Source organism: Populus nigra, chromosome 17 (genome assembly GCF_951802175.1).
Source record: "Populus nigra chromosome 17, ddPopNigr1.1, whole genome shotgun sequence".
Lineage (NCBI taxonomy): Eukaryota > Viridiplantae > Streptophyta > Magnoliopsida > Malpighiales > Salicaceae > Populus > Populus nigra.
In genome coordinates, this window is record NC_084868.1 from 11,244,371 (window position 1) to 11,261,292 (window position 16,922).

At 31.2% G+C, this 16,922-nt stretch overlaps 3 protein-coding genes across 3 annotated transcripts; 1 reads left to right on the forward strand and 2 right to left on the reverse strand.

Moving 5' to 3' along the window:
* The first annotated feature begins 2,092 nt into the window (after positions 1 to 2,092).
* LOC133676652 (zinc finger CCCH domain-containing protein 31-like) lies at positions 2,093 to 5,525 on the forward strand. Its single transcript, XM_062098365.1, has 3 exons — positions 2,093 to 2,365; positions 3,699 to 3,759; positions 4,527 to 5,525. Exons 1-3 carry the CDS (start codon positions 2,290 to 2,292, stop codon positions 5,245 to 5,247), a joined length of 858 nt encoding a protein of 285 aa, XP_061954349.1. The 5' UTR covers positions 2,093 to 2,289; the 3' UTR covers positions 5,248 to 5,525.
* Positions 5,526 to 9,587: 4,062 nt separating this feature from the next.
* On the reverse strand, positions 9,588 to 10,617 carry LOC133677666 (major allergen Pru ar 1-like). The gene is made up of 2 exons (XM_062099783.1): positions 10,346 to 10,617; positions 9,588 to 10,152 (listed from the first exon to the last, which is right to left on the reverse strand). Exons 1-2 carry the CDS (start codon positions 10,527 to 10,529, stop codon positions 9,857 to 9,859), a joined length of 480 nt encoding a protein of 159 aa, XP_061955767.1. The 5' UTR covers positions 10,530 to 10,617; the 3' UTR covers positions 9,588 to 9,856.
* A 745-nt stretch (positions 10,618 to 11,362) lies between these two features.
* Positions 11,363 to 12,671, reverse strand: LOC133677129 (18 kDa seed maturation protein). Its single transcript, XM_062098962.1, has 2 exons — positions 12,412 to 12,671; positions 11,363 to 12,010 (listed from the first exon to the last, which is right to left on the reverse strand). Exons 1-2 carry the CDS (start codon positions 12,556 to 12,558, stop codon positions 11,564 to 11,566), a joined length of 594 nt encoding a protein of 197 aa, XP_061954946.1. The 5' UTR covers positions 12,559 to 12,671; the 3' UTR covers positions 11,363 to 11,563.
* Between the last annotated feature and the right edge of the window lie 4,251 nt (positions 12,672 to 16,922).

Genomic DNA, 16,922 nt, shown 5'->3' on the forward strand with positions numbered 1-16,922 from the left:
ATGATTTTTATGCCTTAAAAACATAAACAAGCACTTACAAAACTTAAAAACTAAAACATGTGTAACTTTTTTAGAAAAACTTCAATGCAAGCACGGTTGGACAACCTGAAAAATTCACATTTTGATATTGAAAAACATATATGATAGACTTATTTTCCTATAGACATTGAAGACATGCAAATCCGGGCTCAAAGTTATCCCACGAGCTAACAGTAAACATTATTAAAAATTTTATTTATGTGAATTTTCAACTCAAACTCAAGTAGTTCAATATAACTAAGACCATTTAAAAGCACTCTCATGTCAAAAACTTACTATTTATATCAATAATGAAACTTTATGATACTTGTTAATTGTTTTAGTATATTAAGGTAACTAAAAATATTTAAAAAATAAATCTAGTTGTAATACTCACCTTTAGTACCATAAAAAAAAGTCTTCAGTTAAAAGGCCTAACTTGTCATGTTGAGCCCAAAAAGTAGAGGCAACAACTTGTCTAGGCTCAGTCCATGCAAATTGGGTGCAACCTTGCTTATGCCCAACCTAGTGTTAGATGAATCCAACCCATTTTATGTATTTCTATACATATTTTTCTTTTATTTTGACTAGTTTTTTTCTACATTATTGTTTTAGTATACTCTATACAATAAATTTTATCATATAATTTAATAAATAAAAATATTTAAATCCACACTTTTTATTGGACGGACATCACGACCAATCAAGCATCATTCACTAAACCAATAAAGTTCATTCTCTTATTTCACAATGTAAAAATCTTTTCAGCGTAGCCTCCTTATAAGGGAAGCTACGAATAGCTTTGTCACCCTCAAGTCTGACCTTTGTATTAGGAAAGGCAAGTCGTGGAATAAGTTTTTACTAGAATTCATAACCCACATTACTACAACCTTATTTTTTGTTTGCCGTGAAAAAATCCAAAGAAATCATTGAAGTTTTTCATCGCCTTAATCACTTATAATTCTAAACAAAAATAGTATTGCAAATTGTAATTTTGTGATATATATATATAGAAGAATGCCCGAAATTAAACTCATTTTATCTTTTTTTTTAACTACAATCCTATTCCGTTCAACCAAGTTTTTATAAATGTAACAAAACATTTTTTTGTCAAATTTTTCTTCATTAACAATAGTAAAAAATAACTTTAAACCAGTTTATATATATATATATATATATATATATATATATATATATATATATATATTGAAACTAAATTTTTTATTATTAAATTTTATGTTCCCTTCATGTTGAAAATAACCTTCTTGAAGTATTGTACCAAGATTTATCACTAAGCCAAACATGCACAAATTAAAATCATCTTATAGACTAACTTCTAAGCCCATTAGAATTATTTGGCCCAATTACTCTTAATCAATTATTCTTGGATTTCTCACTTACATCAATAGATACGGCCCACGTGGGATGCTGACGATTTTTATTTTCCTTTCCTAAACACTCCATCAACCATGTTTGTTTTTTTAACACAAAAAAATCATTGTTTTAAAATTCCTTGTAGGGTGACCCGTCATAGAGGTGATTCAAGATTAAAGCCGAGCTTTAATTAAAAATAAAAAAAGAATTAATTCAGTATAATATTAATAAAAACTTGGATCGAAGAATGAATTATTCAACCCAAAAAAACCTCATATTTTTTTTGTTTTTTAAATGATATTAATTCTATTTTTTTATAAAATAAAAAAATTAATCTAATTTGAATTAACTGAATTAAGTCATTTAATTTCTCGAAACTTGTTCATAATGAATTTTTAAATTGAGTTCAAGTATATATTTAATAATATGATATATAGAGCTTTGCAAAAGTATTTTTTTAATAAAAAATATATTAAAATAATATTTATTTATTTAATTCTTATATCACTTTATTAAATTCATAAAAAATAACTTTAAAAAATATTAATTTAATATATTTTAAAATAAAAAATAATTTAAAAAACATTTTATAAAACGGAATGATGGAGTATAAAAACAGTGGGAAAAAAAAAGCCTCTAATAATCCAGCAAATAAATATAAAATAATAAATAAAACTCCTCTTAAATAACCAATCATTAAAATATAAAAATAGTTATCTCTCTCTCTCTCTTCGAACCCTGCCAGCTTTAGCTGCTTCTCCAGAAAGAAAACCCTTATCTGGGGGTGAGGGTTTATGCTCCTGTATCTCTTGTCAGATTCAGGGCGTTAAATCTTTGAGTTCATTACCTAATTGGGATTTTCCAGCTCGTTTTTATTTGGATCTGAGATTTAAATCGATGATGGATACAAGAAAGAGAGGGAGACCTGACTTCGGCACTAATGGTTATGGTGGATTCAAGAAATCTAAGCAAGGTCAGTTCTTTCTCTTAATCTCAATATCCAGCAACTTAATTTCCTTAATTACTATCTGGGTTTTATGTGGTTCATTTTTTTTTTGTTGTTTTAGTGATTTATTTATGCTTTTGATCATTTTATTATTTTTTTCTGGATTTCTATGTCTTAGCTATTAAGAATTTGTTATCTGCACTGTGTTTCTTTAAGGAGAAACTTAGGCTCATACGTTCAAGGAAAAATCTATAATCCTTTGCTTGTTTTAAAATTTAGGTACACGTCAAGAATGGAACTTCTAATCCGAGTAAAAACTGGCTGATTGTTATCTTTGTATTTTTTTTTGTTCTTTCTAAGATGTAATTTATGGTTTTATATTCTTGTTAGAAAGTTTTAAAGTATGGTGTCTTGGGGGTTAGCTGGTTAGGCTTTCATTTACATTGGTTGTAGCTGTAATTTGGCTTGCATGCATGCCTCACCTTTGTTGCTGTTTCACTGGTAGGAATTAACCTCATTAGCTTTGATTGTAGTTGTGATTTGCTTGCTTATCCCACCTCTTCTGTTCTTTTTTGAATGCTGGCATAGTATTGCCAGGCACTACCTCTAATGTCCTTGTTAAATAAAAAAATTGAACTGTCGTTTGTCGTTGAACATGCAAAATTTTAGTCTGGAGAAACTTGCATTTATTACAAGTTATACTGTAGGCACCGATATTGTAGCATTCATTTATTGGGTGAAATGCTGCAAATAGAATACTTCAAACCATGCAAGCACTCAAATTAAATTATCCACAAACTTTAAGAACAGTTTCTCATTATCAAAAGATTGCCCTTTATTTGAGTAATATAATGTATTATATTAACCCAATCATACTTCAATGACTTTGAGAGATTTTTGGTTTTTCCTCAAACTCACTTTTGTTACATATTTGTAAAATCACCAAACATAACTAACAATATACAGCTGCAAACACAAATACATTTGGCCAAACAAAAACCAAATCATCTCCAAACATCAATTAAACATGCCCTGAACAAAGTGAAACTCACAACAAAAACAACAACACCCATAACTTCATTGGAGACTTTGGTTTACTGATGAAGTAAAAAAACGGTGACAGGGTTACCCATATAAGTGGATGCTACATAAGGGTGAAAAATTTGTTGGAATGTAATTGTCAATGTACATCTCTCATTATGCCTTATGCATTCTTTATGTTAGTTGGACAATTTTATTTAAAGAGCTTCAGTTTTTGTAGGGAATACTACTAGTATTAAACTTGGGAATGTTCTAGAGCAAGCAGATTAAGAATCTGGAAATCTTTTAACTAAGAACAAGTAATTAATGTTTGTAACAGAAATGGACTCCTTATCAACTGGTGTAGGAAGCAAATCAAAGCCATGCACCAAGTTTTTCAGGTTCAAATCTTCTCACCTAAATAAGTATCTTGAATTTCATCTTTTATCCTTTAATATTTAGAAGTTACTGTAAATTTTTATTTATTTTTTATTTCACAATATAAGTTATGTACTGCCCTAATGAAGTGGGTATTTAGCTGTTATACAGGTCCTTAATCATAACTGTGCTTTGTTCAGATGAAGTTAATTAATGGAATTTCATTAGAGACTTTGGTTTACTATTGAACTACAAAAAAGATAATTGCTTGCTGGAATACAGTTGACGCTAAGACAGTTATTTGAAGATTGATATTATTTCTATACCAAGGAATGCCTTCTGGCTGTCCCTGCTTCCCTAACAACAGTAATATTTAACATTAGCTTCAGCTATTGAACCCACTTCCTGTTGATAAATGTGGAATCTGTTAAGATAAATCTCAGGTATGATGCCAGAAATTTTGAATAAAGGATTTTGCTGACATGGACTTGTTTTACTATAGCAGCAAGTTCTATTTTTATAGATTTGTATCAGTTTGTGATCGCTATGTTATTAGTCATGCCACTGAAGTTTATGCTATGCTTTCTTCTAGTCAATGATAAAGTTAACAGTTTGGAGTCTTGTTACCTTAGCATGTCATCACATTATGGAATCTTAGTTTAAATGCACCAGCTATTTCCCTTATTTCTGGTTATAACAGAATTTTGACATGGAATTTCATTTTTATAAATGGTGGATTGACTTGCAGAACTGATTTCTTCTTTTTCCTTGGTTATGCATTGGATTGCAGTACTGCTGGCTGTCCATTTGGCGAGAGCTGCCACTTTCTCCACCATGTTCCCGGTGGCTACAAGGCTGCGGCCCAGATGGTGAATCTGGGACCTAATGTTGCCTTACCGCCTGTACCTAACAGCTCTGCTCCGTCTGCTGTTAAAAGCCGGCTATGCAAAAAATACAATAGTGCTGAAGGTTGCAAATTTGGTGATAAATGCCATTTTGCGCATGGCGAGTGGGAACTTGGCAAGGCTTTTGTTCCATCCCACAACGATCCTCATGCTGCTGGAAGTGTTCCAGGACGTCTGGGTGGTCGGGTGGAGCCACCCCCTCCTGGCCCCGCCACCAGCTTCGGTGTCTTTGCCACCACTACAAGAATCAGTGTAGATGCCTCCCTTGCTGGATCCATCATTGGTAAGGCTGGTGTGCATTCCAAGCAGATCTGCCGCCAAACAGGAATCAAGCTATCTATTAAGGATCATGAAACAAATCCAAATCTCAAGAACATTGAGCTAGAGGGGTCATTGGAACAGATTGCCCAAGCTAGTAAGATGGTAGAAGAGCTTGTGAGGGTGACTTCAGCAAATGCCGCTGCAAAATCCTCTGGGGGTCATGCCAACCCAGGAAGCAACTATAAGACTAAGCTGTGTGACAATTTTGCCAAAGGGTCTTGCACTTTTGGTCAAAGGTGCCATTTTGCTCATGGGGCTGCTGAATTGCGCAAGTCATCAGTGTGAGTGGACTCTTCAGTTTTCCTAGTTAGTTTATGGCTTTAGCTGTCGTGCAGCCTTTGTATGAGTGAGCTCTATTTTAGTTCTGGCTGTGCAATGGTACTTAGCGAGAGAAAATTATGATCTTACTTTTTTGGGTCTTCTTGTATACTTTTTAGAACTATCATAGCTTTAGCTTCCAATCTTCCTCAATTTTATGTATCATACTCTGCCAGCTTGTCGATGCTGAACCTGGATTTATGTTTCCGAGTAGATAATAATAGCTTTGTCTAATTTGCTAGAAACCCTGGACTTTTGTATGTTATGACATTACTTTCTCAAAAGACTTGTATTGCAAACTGCAATTCTTCTGTTTCACACTCCAAAGCCTTCGGAATTATTCAATGACTATTTCTACCTGATCATTACCAGGTGCAAAAGTTTCTATAATTGTTCGGTTTCTCTATCATGGTTTGAAAGGTTTTAATGGGACAAGGTTTTTCCCTGTAATGCAATAAAATACAGAGACTACAAACATACAGAGTGTAAAATATCACTGCAGAATAAAATCATTGCCCTTGGAATTCAATTTCGCAAATCAATGCCGAGGCACATTAACCGTAATTACCTCATGAAGTGTGCCCAAGTGCTTGCATATGGTTAGTTCAACAGAAAACAGAGATTCTATCTGTCCTATGCTCTCCATTATATAAACACTACGTCTTCTTGGTGGGATTTCTAAAGTTGATGCGAGGGGTGTTTTTGAAAAACGAAGGACGAGAGTTTTTAATGGGTTTCAGATAGTACAAGAATAGCTACAAAACACGTCGCGGTATATTTTATTATACATTGCTTTTCTGATACTTTTTTTTTTTATTTGAGGAAACCCCACTTCTCGAAAAGCACACTTTGTAGGTCTAGGTGAGTGAGTAAAATCCCAGCTGTCCGAGGCTCTTACAAGAGGTGCACGCCCTGACTCGAACTCGAGACCTGCTGTGCAGATCTCAAGCCCTTTACCACCACGCTACACCCTTTAGGGATTTTTCTGATACCCCTCGTGGGTCAAATTGAAGTGGACGATATTTAAATTATTATTTTAACATTATTTATGCTCCTTTTTTTAGATGGAAAACTAGGTAGGTTACCATGCTAGTTGCTGACTCACTTTTCTTTTTATTTATTGTAGAAAATATATCAAAGTGATATAATTATTTTTCAAAAAAATAATAATTTAAAATTCTAGTAATTGAGTTGAATAAAGTTAATAAACTTAATTAATTTAATAACATAATTAAAAAATAAGATATTAAGAGGAAAAAACAACAACAACAATTCAATACAAAAGATAAATATTTTTCAATATTATAAAAATATATTTGTACAATATTCATAAAACATCTTAATATTCTTATTTGTACACTATTCCTATAACATTTGAGCTTCAATTTTTTTATTTGGAAAGAAAAAAGAGACTCATGTTCTTAAAGAGGTAAAAAAAATTCAATATCCAAATTAAATCTTGATTAATTTAATAATATGATAAAAATATGAGATAACAAAAAAATAAAAAAAATATATAATAATGAAATTAAAAAATAAAAAATAAAAAAATTTCCAATCCCTGTTAACTTTTTAATTTGCATTAATAAAAGAAAAGAAAAACAATACTATATAAGGTTTCATATATTAAAAATTTTATAAAAAAAATCAATATTTTTAAAAACAAATTCAATCTATATAATTTTTTTTAAAACAGCACTCAATGAAATATATCACTCTTTAAAAATTAAATACACCTATCATAAAACATAATTGCAATCTAAAAAAGGCTAAATAAACCAACCAAACCACGTAGAAGTGATTAATTAAATCATATACTAAAAAAATATTTTAAAAGATTCATATAAAATAAGGCATTAATTAAAAATAATCATCTTTATTTTTTTAAAAAAATTAGATCAGGTGTTGTTGGATTTAGTAAGCTAGGGCATGTGTGCGAGCCTTTTATTTTTTTTTAAGTTTAAAGAGGTGGACAACATGTCGTCCTCCCCAACCAATTCCAAAAAAAATTAACATATTGTCCGCTAAGTCTAGAATCCAACCAGTGGCAATTCCAGAAAAACATGATTTTTTTTAAACTTGAAAACTCATTTTTAACCTAAAACACTCATAAAACACTTTAGAAATCTTGTTAAACCAATTCATTGCCTAATCATTCTTCATTTTTTTTTTATGATTGCATAGATAATTCTCTATTTATTTAATTAAATACTTGCATAATTTTTTTAATTTGAAATTAAATTTTTTTATATTAAAAAACATGTAAAGAATGTTGTTCGTGTTGAAATTTTTTTTATCTAATCCACCAAGAAATACAGGTCAGATAAGAGTGTTTTTTTTAATTTATTTATTTATTCTAGTAACAATCTAGTTTATGAGAATGTGTCAATTAAATTTTCCTTCGGAAAGTTTCTTCTTAGTAAACCATATAGAAAAGTCACATACCTCAACATTGATACTCCATTTCGGCTTAATGTTTGATAAAAAATCAAACAAGATCATATGTGTATGTGTTTCCAGATTAATTAACATAATTATTTAGCTAGTTGAAGCCTCCGATTTATTAATTAGCTTAAGCCAACAGTAGCATGCCACTTGATTGAATATCTGTGAAAAAAACTAGTAGAAAGGTGAAGCTGCCATGAAGCCAACCATTAAAGAAAAAAAAGAACCATTCTACTTGCTAAAAAAAACTTAGATTGAAATACGTGGATCTCACTAATGAATACTAGAATTCAACGATGGCAACCAAAAAATAAATGAAAAAAAAACCCTCAAAACAAAACAACAATGGCAGCCACTCAAATGGATCAAACTCCCTTTTGACTTGAGCTGTTAAACAACGATTGTAGCAACGAGTGGAAGGTTTTTGGAAGTCCAAGTTTGGCCGTTTTCCAGGTTTGATACTGGTGCTTATAGCAGACGCGCCGGTGCAACCCATGTTCCACCTCTGTTCATGTCGACTCAGTAATCTTTGAAGATGGATTTCAAACTCAAAATGTATTTTATTGCTTATTTTAAATTATTTTTAATATATTATTGATTTTTATACATATTGTGATGGTATATTAAAATGTTGGGTTTCATATATAAAGTGAGGATTCATTTTAATTGGAGAAATAAGGATAGAAGTAATACCCGTGATGGGGTTAAGAGGATTGGGATGATTTTGATTTATCCGAGGCATAATAAATTAACCTTGGTGTTAAACATTTTGTTTGAATATCCATGTTTGCTTGTTGTGTAAAGAGCTTAATCTCTAATTTGATTTTGTTTTTTGGGTTAAAAATCATGGGTTTTAGTGATTTTGATGAATGGTGGCGTTTGAGACAGTTTTTGTTGGAGATATTAAGCAGAAGCTGACTAGTGATTTACATTGAATTTGATATGTGAGTGAGGAAATTCTTGGATAGTGTATGAATCTGTTTTGTGAGAAATGATTTGGTTAAAAGAATATAATGTCTGTTCTTGCAACTGATGATCAATCATAAAAGTTTCATATATGAATTTGTTGTGTTAAAAGGATAAGATATCCTTCCTAGACCTTTTGGTTAAGGATTTTAGAAAATTTAATGTAATGTTAGCTTTGAATAAGTATATTTTATTGTGGATATATATATTTTTATTGTGGTTTATTAAATGTTGTTGTTGTATATTTATCTGAAAATTATAGGCTTGGAAAATATAACAATTAACCCAAAAATTTATGAAAATATTGATGAATTCATCAACAAAAAAATAAAATTCTGTCAGCATTTTTGTCAGGAATTTCATCGGAATCTTTGCACCTATTCAAGAACTTTTGATAAAATTTACAAAATGTTAGATTTAATTATGGAATTCATGACGAACAATTCTATCAACAAACTAGTTGTCGATTAAAAATTAGTAGCAAAATCTAATTTTTTTAACGTAAATATTTCATTACTCACTCTATCAGCATTTGATATTGCTAATGAAAATACAGAAAGAAATAAGATCAGTGACTATATATTTTTGATGACATGTTTTTGTTGGCAATTAAAATGATGATAGAATATTTGCCTGAACTCCGACGTGTGTGTATGCGCGCGGCGGGGCAGGTAAAGTGTAGTGACTGAATGAGACTAGGAAGTAATTAATGGATGGTTTTGGATGCCTAAATTGCTCCAGAGGAAATGCAAGAACACGGTTCTGTTTTCTTTAATAGATAATTACCATGAAAGCACCTAAACCACGATGTATTTGATTAGAAGTCTAGTCTGGAAGCAACTCACTTCTGCGAAGCATGGCAGAGGAGATAGTCTGGAATTCAAGGAGAGCTTACAGAAAAAACACACATAACAAAATGCTTCTATTATTTGTAATTGTAGACACTTGATCAAGCATGACTTTTGTCACTCGACAGAGTAAAGTAACCAATTGACCAGAATAGCAAACACTAATTATTATCTGCTGGCAAAATATGCCAAGAACAAAGGGAGAAAAATCATCGCAACGCCAAAGACAGGTTCTGGATAGATAGAAAAAACGAAAGCCACACCGAAGTCGCTCCAAGATTGTTCTGATGAGCGTAGAAATATTGAAGTTTTCAGATTTAGGCGTCAGGATTTGCCAAGAAGTAAGCTTCAACAGCCTTGAACAAGCCTGCAGTTTTTTTGCCATACACATCCTTGATTTGATCTTTGTTCACCTCAGCATCACCCTTGATGTAATATGTGCTGGTTCTCTTGCAGATGGATCCTCCTTCAGGAGCGGGTATAAATTTGTGCTCGTAAGTGACCTTCTCAACTGCATCCTTCCAGACATCAGCTTCAATCAAGCTAAAGCTGTAGGTTAAGTTCTCTTCATCAATTGCTTCAATCTTCTGCTTGGCATAATTGAGTTCCTTACCTGTAAGTGAAAAGTTGGACCATTACCTCTTTGTGCAATACATATTTTGATACGCAGTTTCAGAAGTTACGTTGCTGCTAGGCTATAACTTAATCCGCAAGGATATTTCTTGATTTTGAAGACAAAAGGCAAGAGTTTTCAATAACTAAACAGGTTGATTAATTAAGCTAACTAGAAGAGAAAAATGAATAACCTTCAGTAAAAGTGATCTTTCTAATGGTTCCCGGCCCTCCATTTCCTTCAATTATCTCAGAGCTCTTAATGTGTCCGGGTAGAATTTTAGGCATAAGAGTGTCGATATCAAGGCAATATGCCTTGAAGAGCTTGGCTGGTACGACGGCAACGGGAAACTCGTTTTCCAAAGTGATGACACCCATTGTAATCCTGGTTTTGGAGAACGTACAAGTTTGAGAAGGAGAGGAACTTGTTGAGTCGTGGGATGGTTTACAGGTGAAGAAATGAAAGAAGCAGAGGTGCTATTTATAGGATGAGCTAAAGGTGATGCTGTGTGAAATATCATCTTAAAAATGGTCAAAGCCATCGACAAGATTCTTCATATCTTATGGATGGCCAGGCGATCAATTATTTTAGAGGCCAAAACTCAATTTTTTAATGAAAATTGTTATCCAATTCAAAGGAACTGCCTATAAAAATAGACATATACTCTGTTCTAGATGCTGCACCTGTAAGCCGTCCCATTGTTTAATAGAATGTGAGAAAAACATTAGCATTCGGGTAATTGAAGCATATAATACATTTTTCTCTTTCTTTTTTAGGTTTTGAATTTTTAGGTGAATGAGTGAGAGCACCATTGTTGAAAGTTAAGGAGGCGATTTAATTGAACTATACTTTGAGCCAGTGCTGTTGTCGATCGTCGGTGTTACAATTTTGGCTAAATATGTCTCCTCTCTCCCTTTTCTTATCAATTTCATCTCATCGTTTGTCTTGTTCAGGATGTAGAGATATTCAGTGCATGCAGACATAGCCCAGTGCGCGCAGGCAGGTTGGATCAGGTTGGATAATGTAACATAATTCCTCAAATTGCACTTTTAATTCATCAAATTTAACTTTTAATTCAGAATTGTCGTCCTGAAACAAGTTTTCAGGATTGATTGGTAATTATTTATAGAGTTAAAACATTTTTAGAGGTAAAAAAACCCTTAAAGCTAAAAACAAACTTGGCAGATCTAAGCTCATATGGAGCTTGACATCCTCCAAACGCCAAAACTAGATTTCATGGTAATTATTCAAATAAAAACATTACAATTTATGGTTAACACGCCAAAGTAGATAGAGAACACATGAAAAGTAACAAAAGAAACAACATTCTGAACATAAAGACACCAAATACTTAAAAACTACAATTGATGAAAGCCCAAATGACCCATAAAGTATTCAGACCACCCATAATTTAAAGCTGCCAGCCAGGTGCATTGCTTCCGGTTCCCGTCCCTGTAGTATATCCGGTGCCACCAGTCCCAGTGCCAAATGCAGCGCCACCGGCACGCGTATTATGGCCAGTGGTGTCACCTGGAAGCCCACCTGGATGTGTCCTCACCACACCCTCCTCCACTTGCCCACCATATGGCTGTCCGGCTCCATGTCCTGGCATAGCCGACGTTTGATGAGTGCCCATGGGGTAACCAGTGACCCCAGTGGCTGAATGGGTGTGGGTGTCATGGCCACTTGTCATGTAACCACCAGTAGCTTGACCTCCAGTTGCTGAAGCAGCATGCTTCGATGCCGCATTGTGCTGTTTTGCCTCTTGTTTATTGAGCTCTGCTTGTGTCATCCTCTCTTGTTTCTTTTCTCTTGCCATTTCTTTCTGCACTGGATCATGTGCAGACATCTTCTCTACCTGCAAAAAGTTGTACCATTGGCCTTTAGGAACAAAATTTGCCAAAAGCCTAATTAGTTAAAACTAAAAAAACGTTACTAGATCGTTTGATTTCGATCTTTTATCCTTTCTGAGGGAGATTTTGTCTTAAAAAAATGTAACCGGTATATAATTTCATAAACGAAAATGTAAAAAGTTTCGTTGATGCAAATTTTTTCCACGTTTTTGCTCATTGAAAATTAAATTTTCAATGTCTACAATCATTCGACATCAACATCTCTAAATCATTGAACTTTAATTGACATCCTAAACAGTGAAAAAAGGAATATTTTTTAACTTAAACAAGACAGGTAAAAAAAATTACTTAACAGACAAATAATTGAAAAAAATAAAAAAGGAAACGAAGAATCAAAATGATAAACCTTCTCTTGCACAGTAGCTTTGGTCTTCTCCATGCCAGCCGTGGCAGAGGCGGCAACGTTAGCAGCGGTTTCCTTCATGCCTTTCATTTTCTCTTCTTGTTTTCTTTCTATCAACTGATCAGATGTTTTTTCTTCTCGGATGATCATTACCACCCTAACAGTCAGGATTATATAGATTCATACAGTTTCTGGGTTGTTGACACGTGTAACTTGCATGGCACACGTGGTGCTTCATGGGAGATCCTTTGTGTCTTCTTCCGGTAGATTTTAGCCAAATGGAATCTGGATAAGCATAAATGGAGGTTCCCGTCGGTTCAAGGAGCTAGTTTCTGTACGTGGCAGGTAGGGTGAGAAGCGTGGCGACACGAAAGAGCTTGTATTTCTTACACGTATGGTCCTTGTTAAACGTGACCCGAGGAGGCTATGAGTTGGACCCGCACATCTGTACCTTTTTGAAATTGACGGCTAGATCTTTTCTAGAATCCATCAATAGGCTTTAGATTGTAGATATTTTTTGCATCAGGGGGGTCGATGAAGCATAGTTTTGAAACCAGCTGACGAGTTGATTTTCAACCTAGCTGATACAGGATTGAATTCAGGTTTTAAAAAATAAAAATAAATAAAATTTAAGATGACCCGGCAAAATTTAATTAAAAATTTGATTATAATTCGTTAATTTTTGTTATTTTATTAAAACGATGTTATTTTAATTTTTTTAAAAATATTAACCAGATCAAAATCCAGAATCCGGACCTTAAAATAAAATTTGGGATGACCCAGTAAAATTTGATTAAAAATCTAGTTGTAATTCATTGATTTTTATTTTTTTATTAAAATAATATTTTTTTAATTTTTTTTAAAAAATTAACCCAATTAAAATTCAAAACTCAAGCTTTGAATCAGATCGGATTTAAAAGCTATGCAATGAAATGTAAAATTGATTTTGAAAAAATTAATTTATGCAACTTGAAAGTTATTAGAAATCAATAAATAGAGATGTCAATTTATCCAATGCTTAAAATGTGTTTTGTGAATAACCAATTTGGTTGTGGTTTTGACATTTAATTTATTTTTAAATATTTCGTAATATTTTAAAAACTAATATCTTAATATTTTTAATGTGTTATTTTTAAAAATTATATTTTATGAATTTTTAAAAATCAAAGCCAAAACCGCTATTCAAACTAGTTGATCCACCAGCGCTTTTTTTTATGGGTGGGATAAAAAAATTTGAAATGTAAAAAAAAAAAAACATATTTAAATTATTTAAAAAAAAATTAATATTGTAACTTAAAAAATCCTTATCTAACTCTTTAATTGATTTTTCATTAATTTGTCAACCTCTGAATTATGAATTTCATTGAGTTGAATTTATTTTTTGTTTTATTATATAATAGAAAATATCAAGATTAATTTATTATCAATCCAATACTAAAAAATAAAATTTTAAAAAAAACTCATATAAAATAATATAATTAACAAAAAAATAAATATATAAAAAATACAAAAAAAATCCAAACTTGACTCGTTGATTAATATTTAATCAATTTATCAAATTCACCATTCAGATTGTCCACTCCACTTTGTCAATTGAATTTTTTTATTTTATTATATGAAAAAAAAAATATATAAAATGATTTATTATTATTTAATATTAAAATATAAAATTATTCAAAAGATAGACTTTGAAAAAAAATTTAAATAATCCAAAAAATCAAGATGGCTAAGAAAAAAACCTCAGTCACAATGGGTGGGTTGAATTTGACTGAAAGAGCTTGGTGCGTGGGCTTAAGGGAAGCCCACACACTTGAATAACAGGTCGTATATGTTTGTTTTAAATTAAATAGTGTTTTAAATCAAATAGCTCGCTCAGCATGACTCGAACCTGTGACCTTGCAGGTGCCAGAGTATTTCAACAATTGGAGCAAAGGCACCAATTTGTTCTAAAACGCTTTAAACAATACACTAACCTTTTTTTGTTAGTTAAAAAAACCTTCCTGGCGCCCCGAGTTTCGAACAGACGACATCACCTTGCTTCAAGGCTATGACCACTGAGCTACGACACACAGCTTGAAACCAGTCACTTAAAACGATATATTAACTTGTTAAACTAATTATATGAACAGTGTAATTAACCTTCAACTTTTTTAGTTTTTGGTGATTACACGCGCATCAAATTTGATGTGGCCAGGCTTGATGATTTCTCGTGGATAGATTACATGATGGGTTCGTATATGCTTTCATGAATCAATAAAATAAGTTTAGGTTTAAAAAAAAAATTAATTATAATATATTAAAATAGTATGTTAAAAATATTATAATTTTTTATCTGATTATTAGATCAAACTGAAATTTTTATAAGAGATTTTAATTGAATCATGAAATATAAAAAAACTCGACTAAACCTCTAATTTTAATAGTTTTGTTATTTTTTTTATTATTTTTAAATTTTATGGTTGTTTCCATGGTATTTTTAAATTTTTATTTTTGTTTTCTAGTTGAAGTAAGGTTTCTGACATATTTAAGGTTTTATAATTTTTTTAAAGAGGTAGACTTTATTAATATTATTTTTAGAGATAATAAACCAATTAATTTAAGGTTCATATCTATAGTTTTTTCTATTCATTAAATATCTATATTCTGTGTTTATTGTTATCTTTATCTTCCATCTGCATCATAATTTTTTCACTAAATGGTTTAAGTGACGGATGCTCTTTTACTTCTTCAAGCGGCCATAAAAAATACATTTATTATCCATGTAAGTATATTATAATTTTAGAAAGTGACTCATTCTTATATCAATATGTTCTTGTTGCAATCGATTGAGATTTACATGTTCTATTATTATAGTGTGTTTTTTATATTATTTGCCTCGAAACTGTACCACTTTGGAAAATATTTAGCAATCATTTTCACAATACATATAATAGATAATATTTAAGTTTTATTAAAAATATTTTTTCCTTAATTTTTTCGAGAATCTAGAAACTTCAACATCAAGAACTCGCATATATAAAAGAATCATTGCTTTCTCTACTAAAAGGGTTAGAAAACATTATGGTGATTCATTATTTATATGAACAATGAAGTAATAAAATAGATATTCTATTATTATTTTGATATCAATAAGCAATTTTTTTAAAAGAAAAATTATTCATATTAGGTTAACATATAATAAATTGTAAAGTAATTATTAATATTGTCATAAAAATTTTATTGCTCATGAAAAATATTGTATAATTGTTTAAATATTATTTTAATAAATCTATTTTAAAATATTTTTATCCTAAAAAACAAATGATAATGAAAAAATAAGCTAAGGGCCATTTTAAAACAAGCCATGCACGCTTAGGGCCAAAACATAAAATCCATAAACTTCATGAACCAACTAATATGTAAATTGAGACTCAGTGATGAAAATAAAGTTTCCCATAGCTTTCCAACATTGGGCTCTATTCCTTGTTTTTTCATTACTCTTTGACCCTTTACATATGTGAGAACATACAAAGCAAAAAATAAATCTTGACAGATAAAATTATTTAACATAATTTTAAAAGATAAAGATCCAAAAAAAACTAAAGTTCAATCACTAAAATTAAAAAAATATTATAAAATTAACAATATAGTTGACATTCAAATGTTTGAAAGAGAGTTGTAATAAGACGTAAAGAAACTCCTTCATCAAGCTGCAGTATAGTTTTTAAATCCGGTCTAGTTTAAAGTTTGAGTTTTTGGTTTTGATCGGATTACCGGATTAATTTTTTTTAAAATCAAAATAGTGTTGTTTTAATAAAAAAATAAAAGTCAATGAGTTGTAATTGAATTTTGGACCAGGTATTACCAGATCATCTGAGTCAATTCAAGTTATATATTTTTTTATTTTTTTTTAAACCTGATCTGATTTTAACCCTGAATTCTATATCGACACGGCTGGGCTGAATTTCAAAAGAATAGGTGGCAGAATTCAAATCAAAACTTCGATTTTATCAATGGATCCTTTTCTTATCGCCCTGATCAACCCCTTGAAAGCATGCTACAAGTTTCCAAGTTTAGAAAAATGGACTTCTCATTTATGCAAACGAACACGGGTTTTAATTTTCCAAACATAGACAAATTTTCTAATTTTTCTGTAAAATTTATTGTTTGGTTTTTTTTTTAAATTTCTTCCCTGCAATTCTCTCAATATATAATATACTAACCGTAAAAATTTATGGATGTAGCTATTTATATTTGTTAATTTTCTGATAATATTACTCCTGCTGAACTGGCTCTCCAACATGTTCCAACCACTTTCAAAATTCATGGAAAAAAAAACACAAAACCTTTGGCCATTTTATTGCAAGTTCATTAACTCGATTTCTCTGATATCTGGAAGACATGTTTCTACGGAGGATTCAATTGCTTTCTTGAATGAAATCTTGTGTGTGCATTTACGTTACGTTATATAAGACATCTGTCTCAATTTTCAAGCTAATCTTGAATTTATGGGAAGGTTTTGCCAGTCATTGAAT